The sequence below is a fragment of the Glycine soja genome, chromosome 13 (assembly GCF_004193775.1).
Source record: "Glycine soja cultivar W05 chromosome 13, ASM419377v2, whole genome shotgun sequence".
NCBI classification, from domain to species: domain Eukaryota; kingdom Viridiplantae; phylum Streptophyta; class Magnoliopsida; order Fabales; family Fabaceae; genus Glycine; species Glycine soja.
Window position 1 is genome coordinate 24,492,848 of NC_041014.1, and position 9,912 is coordinate 24,502,759.

At 33.8% G+C, this 9,912-nt stretch overlaps 2 protein-coding genes across 4 annotated transcripts; one reads left to right on the forward strand and one right to left on the reverse strand.

The window, feature by feature from the left end:
- Positions 1-626: 626 nt before the first annotated feature.
- On the forward strand, positions 627-4,427 carry LOC114382419 (WAT1-related protein At2g37460-like). 2 transcript variants are annotated; one of them, XM_028341819.1, is made up of 7 exons: positions 627-890; positions 1,014-1,076; positions 1,179-1,295; positions 1,613-1,844; positions 2,381-2,542; positions 3,418-3,569; positions 3,940-4,427. In XM_028341819.1, the coding sequence occupies exons 1-7, from the start codon at positions 700-702 to the stop codon at positions 4,160-4,162; spliced, it is 1,140 nt and encodes a 379-aa protein (XP_028197620.1). In that variant the 5' UTR covers positions 627-699; the 3' UTR covers positions 4,163-4,427. The 2 variants fall into 2 exon arrangements, with proteins under 2 accessions (XP_028197620.1, XP_028197621.1); XM_028341820.1 differs by having other exon boundaries at positions 802-937.
- Positions 4,428-4,458: 31 nt separating this feature from the next.
- Positions 4,459-8,144, reverse strand: LOC114382418. Of its 2 annotated transcripts, none has more exons than XM_028341817.1 (6): positions 7,793-8,144; positions 7,550-7,653; positions 5,418-6,605; positions 5,268-5,333; positions 4,986-5,184; positions 4,459-4,875 (listed from the first exon to the last, which is right to left on the reverse strand). In XM_028341817.1, exons 2-6 carry the CDS (start codon positions 7,550-7,552, stop codon positions 4,820-4,822), a joined length of 1,512 nt encoding a protein of 503 aa, XP_028197618.1. In that variant the 5' UTR covers positions 7,553-7,653; positions 7,793-8,144; the 3' UTR covers positions 4,459-4,819. The 2 variants fall into 2 exon arrangements, with proteins under 2 accessions (XP_028197618.1, XP_028197617.1); XM_028341816.1 differs by having other exon boundaries at positions 5,268-5,336; positions 7,793-8,142.
- Positions 8,145-9,912: the final 1,768 nt, after the last annotated feature.

Here is a 9,912-nt window from a genome sequence, read left to right on the forward strand (position 1 = left end):
TTGAGCTGACATTTTTTATTAGAGAAATAAGACACAAAAATGTTCTTTTATACAAATATTTTACATGCAGAATGCCAAAAGCCAATAACAAAAATCAATAATAATAATAAAAAGAAATGGTAAAGCAGAACCATGAACGATCGATAAAAGCTACTTTACAATCAGTAAACATTTTTTTTTTTGGTGAATTGAAGTCAATCAGTAAACATTTAATTATTTTAAAGGCAATAATAATTGAAAGAAGACAAAAGTTTTAAAGAATTCTCTGGATACATGGGTTACACAGATGATTTAAGGGTGTATTTGATTTAATCTTAGGTTGAATGGACACACATTCTCATACAGATTTTGAGAGAAGTAAAAATTCAAAACTTTTGATTCAAGGATTGTTTGAGGGTCTCTTAATAATAAACCAGTACTTATACGTTTTAACTCTATTTATTTGCGTGAAATAACGGAGTTCCTATGTAATATGTATGCCTAGTGGACGCAACTGATTTAAAAAGCAACAACAGATTTACATACCCTCTTATGGGAATTTTATAGTGACGTGTCATTTATCAATTGGAAGGGCAAAAAGGGGCAAATAATTTTCAATATATCCATATAAATACGATGATTCTACGTTGTATCATTTCATTCTTGAGGCTCAACAAATTAAATTAGTGGTTAAGGTTGTTGGAGGAGCTCTAACAAGAGATGGAGACACAAAATTGGTTCGAAAGAGTGAAGCCTTTAGCAGCTGTGGTATCAATGCAGTTTGGATATGCAGCTATGGATGTTCTATCCAAGGCTGCAATGAACAAAGGGATGAGCAACTATGTGTTTGTCGTTTATCGTCATGCTGTTGCATTCTTTGTTATGGCCCCTTTGGCATGGTTTTTTGACAAGTAATTAACCCTTATTCCTCTACGTGTGCTTGAAGGAGTGTGTTAGTGTACGTTTCTAACACTACTCATATTTTTGTGTGTCAATATAAAATTTAAGTAATTTTTGCATTGATCTTTTAACAGGAAAGTAAGGCCAAAGATGACATTATCAATTTTCATGAAGATAGCGGTGCTCAGCTTGCTAGAGTAATTAATTTTCTGCATTGCTATAGACACATTAACTTTTTTTTTAATGGAAAAATAAATAATCACTTAACTTTGATGTTGATTTATATTTCTTTGTGACAGGCCAGTTATTGACCAGAATTTGTATTTTTTGGGGATGAAGTACACAACAGCAACCTTTGCCGTTGCCACGACCAATATGCTTCCTGCCATTACCTTTATCTTCGCATGCATTCTTAGGTAATTCTAACTAACATTAATTGTTTTTGCTCCACCAGTTAATTTTTTTTTTCAAATATGGTCTAAGGTTTTGCCGTTTTGTTCTTGCTTGCTTGGCAACTTGCTGAAAGATAGAGATTCTTATACAGATTACTAATTAAGCTAACAAAAATGACCACTATAGACATATATAAGTGTAAATATTTTTATATTATCAACCAATCAAAATTCATTTTTAATATGACATAAAAATTATTAACAAACTTATTACCTAATATATAGCAGTTAATTTTTCATTGTTTTTGATAAGGTTAGGCGATTTCTCTGTTTCTGATCAGGCTTGAGAAGATAAAAATAAAAAGTATAAGGAGCCAAGCAAAGGTGGTAGGAACTCTAGCAACTGTTTCGGGTGCCATGGTTATGACACTGCTGAAAGGTCCCGTACTTTTAGGGTCACACAGAAGCAATGATCACGGCCAGCACAATGGGACAAGTATGCAGCATACAATAACGGGATTCATAATGATCACAATTGGATGCTTTAGTTGGGCTTGTTTCGTGATCCTACAAGTGAGTGGAGTATTCTAGCTAATTAATTATTCAATAATAATCATATAGAAGAATGACCAAAAAATTATAATAATAAGGACACTCGATCCTTTCTTTCTTTTCCTTCGTATGTTGTCTGAGGTTGTAGGCACAAGAATTAAAAAGTATAGTTAATATTTAATTTTATAAAAAAATATGAACTACTTGCTTACTAATTCTTATATTTTGTATTTAATTAATTTTTCTCTAATAGAAAACCGCATATAATTAAGAACAAAGAAGCATGAACATGTAATGATCTAATGCTATTTGACACTTTGAGAAAGAGAATGAAAGAAAGACAGATGAGGAGAAAAAAAAATAAATTTATATATTAGATCGATGATACGCTGAGCTAAAAAGTAAATGAATAGGTGTTTGTCATATATGAATTATGCACTAAAATAAAATTGCTAAAAGGTCGAGAAAAGAAAAATTAATGGAATAATATAGAATTCTGCTAAATATATATAATTTTAATAGATAGAGTTCTAACACAGCATCATCTGTTTGTGTAGGCTATTACGCTTAAAACCTACCCTGCTGAACTCTCTCTTTCTGCGTGGATATGCTTAATGGGCACAATTGAAGGTGCCGCAGTGGCTTTGATTATGGAAAGGGGCAACCCTTCAGTTTGGTCTCTAAAATTGGACATGAAACTGCTATGTGCAGTCTACACTGTAAGCCCCTCTAACCTAACTACTCAAAAATATAAGAAAACCACGTTATATGCAACATGTTGCATGGAAAATTAATAATACAAATATGGAAAACATCACCAAGTTGCCTTGTTGGGTTGGCTAAATCCACTCGTTCTATTTTTTTTTTATCATTAATAGTGCTTTTTTTTCCCCACGTACTCTTGTGGATGCAAGATGGATTAAAAAAAAGAAAAAATAAATAAAGTAGAAAAGTTAAGAAAAAATTGTGATAAATAACTTAATGAAAAAAATTGTGTGGTTCATTTCGTTTATGTTGAACATTCGAGTAAAGTCGTTGGCATCCAAAGCCTATTTTCTCGAGCTACTATTGATATTAAGAAAGGACAAACAATAAATACAGTTCTTTAGATATTTTGAGCGTTCTTTTATTTATAACTAAAATTAGAGTTTCTTCAATATGAAAAAAAATTAGCATTTAAAGTCAGGCTTTCAAGGTGAAAGTTCAACTGTAATTAGAAAACAATACTAAATTAGGAGTTTTCTCTCCTTTGGAAGAAAAAGAGAAAAAATTATTGAAAGAAAAAGTCTATCCATCTAATCACCTACCCACCATTATATTAAAAAGATAAAAAAAACCTCATTTAATATAACTACATTTTTTTTCTTCTCACCTTTTCCCTCTAATCAATCAAGAGAAAAGATAAAAGATAAAATTAACCTCTCTTCCCCCCCCCCCCCCCCCCCCCCCTTTTTTCTTTCTCTCCCTTTTCTTTTCATATTCATACAAAATAATAAAGAGAAAATTATTTATTTTTCTTCCAAGAGTCATCACGCATACCAGTTATTTCTAATGCTCATTCTAATAAACTAATTAAGAAAATATTCACATACAGGGCATAGTGTGCTCGGGAATGGGCTATTACTTGCAAGGAGTAGTGATCAAAACTAGAGGCCCAGTCTTCGTAACAGCTTTTAGTCCCCTCTGCATGGTAATCGTGGCTGTCATGAGCTACTTTATTCTGGCCGAACAAGTGTTTCTTGGAAGGTAATTATCAAAATTTTAGTCCTATGATGTTTTTCTGGGTTTAAATATTTTTTAATTCTTATAATTTATTTATTTTTGTTTTTTTCCTTACAAAATTATCTGTTTATTTTTAGTTATTGCAAATTATATTTTTTATTTATTTTTAAAGTACTTTAGATAACACTTTGAAGTTTGAACAATGAAAAAATGTTATCTAAAGCTTTATTAGGACAAAAAGCAAAATAAACATAACTTTAAAATTAAAAACAATAAAAAAAAAATTTTACAATGACAAAAATTAAAAACAAAAATAAATTCCAAGGTATTTAAGTCGGATTTTTTCCATACATATGAAATTAACCAAAACCTTAATGGAATCTGAATGTTGCAGAATGATCGGTGCCGTTATTATTTGTTTGGGCCTATACGTTGTGGTGTGGGGGAAAAGCAAAGATTATAGCCCACCAAACCCAAATACTCAAGAGCCCACATTACCGGCAAAACAAATAGTAAATGAGGACAATGCTAAGAAGGAGAATTACAATTGCACTCACGAAGTCATCAACGTCAACAATTTTGGAAATGGAATCACTAGAAATGAAGAACTAGTGTGAGGAAAGCTTTACCATTTACTATCTAAAATTCAACTATTCTAGGACATTCCAGCTATGCCAGTGTTCCTAGTTGTTTAATCTTTCAATTACGATTTACGAGAGCATAGATTTTTAACGTGTTGTAAGTTATCTCAACAAGGCAGGTAGATAACTAAAAAATAGTAGTGAAACTTTGAAAATAGATTATGATGTTGCATATAACTAAATGTCAAGGTGTAACAGCAGCAATAAAAGACAAAGGTACCTATCAAACTTCCTTTTGTCAGCCTACAGATGATACCAGGAATTTGCAAGTGTATCTAATTATACGATATTTCGATTTGAGATATGGTCCACATACAACAACAAAAGAAAATGGTAATAATAGAGTATTAATAAGACTACAGACCTTGACAACAAAATCAATTTCCCTTCTTGAAATTTATCAACTATATGCTACCATGATAGATCCAATTTGCAATACATATTTCCATTTTGTTTGGAGAGTTCCCTACTATTTTCATCAAAGATGAGTTTATCTTCAAATGGGTAAAGGGTTCAAAACTTATGATGCATTGACAATCGGTCAGCAAAAGGTGTATCAAAACATTACTCCTATGAAACCAACAAAGATTGTCCTATCTTGTAACTCAAAATTGCTCCTTTATAACAATTGTTTTACTTCTTGTTTTGCCCATATGCGCTGGAGTTCCCTGCTGTAGGCAAAAAAGATTCTGTAGAGGAGGAAGAGAGAGTCCAAATGTGAGAAGGAGCATCTAGTGTCAACATAAAGATATTAAGACAAAACCAGGAAATACAGCACTAACAGAACAAGATATATTACCTTTCCAAATGCAGAAGGATTTCTGATCGATAGGTGAACCAGTTATAGTCTGAATAACTTCAAACAACATGCTCTGTGGAGTGCTCCTGAGCTCTTGTACAACCCCATATATAGTTTTCCCATTATCAAAGTAAATGTGATTATTGGGGTGTTTTGTCTTGCAACCAGCATGTCGCTCAAATTCAAATGCATTAATAACCTGAACAAATGTAATATTAGTCAAAGGTAGCAGTTTGGCTCAAAAAGGATTCTCCTTTATGATAAGGATTGAAGAAACTTTACCTTGGAAAAATTACATGAGTGACAACTGCACAAATAGCCAGCACCTTTTATAACACCTCGAAGTTCCTTCTAACAATCATAGGAAGTACACAGACATGTGATGAAAGATAAGCTACTGTGAAAGATGAACTCATTAATACTAAATTTTACCTCCCGTGACCACGCCTTGTACTTTACTGAGAGACCATCCAGCATACCAGTGGATAGCAAACTTCTGACGTTTGAAGGGAAGTTGTTTGAAGTAGCTTTTCTAGACATTTTTATCTCCCCTTTTGTCTTGGGAACATTTTCAGTCTCAGGTTCAGATGTCTGAGCTGTACTTGGAAGTAAATGATAGATGCTCTCATAGTCAGAAATGAATAAGTGAGTGGGAGTTGCATCATCATCACAGCCACCAAAGGATATGATAGTGCTCTCTCCATTATTATAGGAATGTGAAACAAATGGCACATCATTTCCCTGCTTGTGGTAGGTGTGATGCAATGATAAAGTGTCATTGTCAACCTTACTGTATAAGTGGTTAGTTAACACGGAATTGTTATAGGCCTTGTTGTAACCTTGAGCAATAGATGTTACATTACTATCTACCTTACTGAAACCCAAATCCATTTCATTGAACGTTGGATGTATAGATAAGCTGTCATTTCCCTTGTTATAGGATTGAATCATTGATGTAAAATTGTTATCTGTCCTGTCATATGTGCCATCCATTGTTATTATATTCGCAACCTCTTCATTGTAGGCGAGACTTGTTGATATGGAATTATCATCCTCCTTGTATAGACAAGGATTTGAGACACTGTCACTAACACCTCTTTCATAGGGATTATTTGTAGCAACAGGCATGGCATTCTCAGATTCCCTCACCTCATTAACTTTGACTTTTCTAGTTCCATCATAATTAAAAACTAAATGAGGATCTTCTAATGCAGTTGAGATGGATAAACCAAATGAGGACTCACTCCCAAAGGGATCCATGTTATCCTTTCTTTCCACACTCAACTTATCATCTATGCTAACAGAGGGGGTGTTTGTGTCTTCAAAACCCATAGTTACTGCATCTGGGGCAAATAACTGTTCAGTAAAATGACCATTTAAAGAGTGAAATCCTGAGGAATTTCCCCATGAAGAAATATTGGAGTTGAGCATTCCAGATAACAAATTGTTTGGAGCCTCTACGGCTTGTTTCTTATTGGGAAACATATCCACTTCAGGGTCATCCATGAACCACTGATGAGCACGCTTGGACTCTATTCTAGAAGAATTGTCATTTGTCATGTCACCGTCATTCAACCCCCCAGGACTCTTCCCCATCCAAAATGCTTGATTGTGGAAAGACTGTCACAAAAAAACTCTTTAGAAAGATGCCCCTACTAAAGAATTTCAATGAAAAAAAAAACTTGCCGCTAAATCTGAACTATAGATGGAACAAACTTTAGCATGCATCTTATCACCAATAGGGAAAAACATTCACAAATACCAGTGCCAATAAGAATAAGTACCATGAAAAAACAAAACACTTCCTTCTCTTAAATCTCTACAATCTAAATCACATATTCTAAGAACCTCCTAAATTATGACTACAGGCAATAGATCTGAACCCAAAACGTCTTTGCATGAACTGATCACACGAAAACACTCTCATGTAGCTTGAGATTAACATGCAATGAATATGAAATTACTTAAACCAAATTTCCTAATCAAGTAGCCATAAATTTTATCACAAATTCCACATATAGCTAATTGCCACTAACAAATGAAATTACAAAAAAAAAAAACATTAATACTGAGTAAGTTTTAGGTTAGCTGAAAACTGCTTCGCACCACCCTCTTTTATCCTGGCACGGGGCCAGCTATGTAAAAATTTGCAGTAGAGCATAACATTGGCTAAAGATAAAAAAAAATGCATGTAATTAAAAACAAAAGAAGGCAGAATCATCATAGTTAAAATTTTTCTATCAAAAAATATAGAGATCTTCCACTACAGTGACTTGGTGATTAATGTTTAGTGAATCATGCAACAAAAATATATAATTAACTCCTTTAGCATAGTATTTGTAACTAGAACATAATGGTAAACTTCCTAACCATTACACACACTTTCCTTACTAGACCTTGGACACTTTTTACTCAGGTTAATAATGGAAATAAAAACAAAAATTTAATGCTAAATCTTTGTACCTACTAGCACCACACAAAATTTCGGTTGTCATTAAAAAAAATGGACCACAAAAGCATATGCAGCAGCAAACAAAAATTCCATGCAATCAAGAGAAACATACCATTTCCCTCTTCACTGCAAACTCCTCGTTACTGAGAGAATCAAAGCAATGTTGGTCTTTTCGATGGAACTTCCCAATAATCAGTGCTTGCTCGATAAATTTACCTGCCAATGAGCACCCCCAAAACCAACTTAAACTAAAAACCGTTACTTTACTCGAAAATGGAACATGCAATGGTAAAAACCGCATCTTGGGTGGCTCCAAAAGTTGATAAAATTCGGGTCAACAAAAAATAGAACTTACATGTTACTGAGACGAGGAAGCGGAAAAAGGAACAACATTAGCATCGGTTTTGATTCGTAACCTAGTGAGTGACTCAGTGGGAATGCGTTGCCGTGAACCTACGTTTGATGGAGCAGGTTTTGTGAATCATGCGGAGGAACACGGTAAGATCGGTAGAAAGATTTTTGAGGATTTTGTGCTTGTCGGAAAAGTTAAACGATGGTGCTCCGCACGATCGCATCGTCACATCACATCTTTTCCGTACACGTGGCATCATCGAGTTTTGTGCGTCTGAGGTTCATCATACATACGCCGGCTGCCTCACCTCACCTCAGTGACTCTCTATAACGGTGTCTATGACTCTATTCTATTGTTTCAGTTTTATTTTGAGGGGAAAAAAAAGATACCAGAACTATTTGAGTTAATTCAAAAAGAATAAATATTAGAGACTCTCATTTAATTATGTTCCCTTTAGTATCGTATTTTTTTTTAGTAAAATGGATCATTTTGAAATAACAAGAGTTATTAATTTTGGAATATAATTTTGATTTTTTTTACTAACAAGATGTGACATATGTATCATTAAATTTACTTACATTTTTATGTTTGAACCGGTAATGACCATAAATATAAAAAAAATAGTATGAAAAATGATTCTCATAAGAAAAAAAATGATATTAGATTAAAATTTCTTTTTACTACTCATTAGATTGATTTTTGTTGAAATTTTTATTATGTTTATGAGTATTTTTGAGCGGTTGACTTTTATATTTTTATGTAAATGAAATTAATAGACTAAGTTTCACATGATAACATTAAAGTTCAAAATTATATCCGAAAATTTAAAACAATAATTACAACATTTTGAAATGAGCATTTTAACTATTTTAAAAGATAAACTATTAAGTTAACATTTTAAAAAAATAAGAGATCAAATTAAAGATATTTGAAAACATAAATAACTAAAAGTGCATTTTTAACAAATTATAAAATTCATTTTGAACTTCTAAATATTATTCTATCAATAAATGACAAAATTATTTAATTGTTCAAACAAATAAGAGTGTTGTGATTTGTGGAACATATGGTCAATGACTCAATGGTGAGATTGGGGTGGATCTAGTCAGATCTGGGTGTGGTCGCAGTGCGTGGCATTCAAACAGTGGTGCGGTGATGGTGGTGGTGGTGCACTAGCGGCAGGGTGACACGATGATGCTAATAGTGGTGTGCATATCTGTTGGTGTAGGGTTGTTGTTTTACTATGCAATGATGTTGTTTGGCTATGCGGTGGTGTTGTGATGGCAGCGCAATGCTGGGATGGTGGCGCACGTCTCAACGGTAACCTAGGTGAGGGCAGCACCATGTGTTGTTGTTGTTTGTGTTGTTGTCAATGGGTTTTGGGATGGTGGTGCTAGAATGGTTGTGGGATGGTTGTTGTTCAACGATGAAAATATGATTTCATTGTTATATAGTGTACAATAAAATCATATTTTCTGTTGTTTCATTTTTTTACCCCCGTATGCGCAACAAAAACAAAATTCCATTATATTTGTTTGTAACAAAATCATATTTTCGTGGGTAAGACAATTTCAGAAAAATGCAAAACACGACCTATGTGGGTAATGTCATTAGTAAAGTTGGTTGGTTTCAAAGTGAACGTAACCCGCAAGCGTCGGGCCTCTATGTTAATTTGTTTGGAGGGACTACTATTGGTCCCTACCAGAATTGTTCTTGGCCCCTACCAAAAGGGGAAAAAACCCTTCTACCCCCATTTCAAATTCCTTACCCCTCCCTCTTCCTTCTACTCCACCCCCTATTCCACCCTACTCCCTCTGCACTCTTCCTCTTCTCTATTCCCCAACCCTTCTCCTTCCAACCTCTTCTTCCCTTCTCTAACTTCTCTCCTTCCCAACCAACCTCCTTCACCTCCTAACCACGCCCGACCCTTCTACCTATTTTTTTATAATTCCTTTAAGGCACTTTTTTTTATTTTATTTTCGCAAATCAACGATTTTAAGGAATCACAATTCCATTGTAGATATAGCTACATAAAATCATGGTTTCGTTATATTTTTTTTGGATTTGGAGGAATCACGATTTTGTTGTGTTTCATTGGAGACACAATAGAATCACAATTCCAT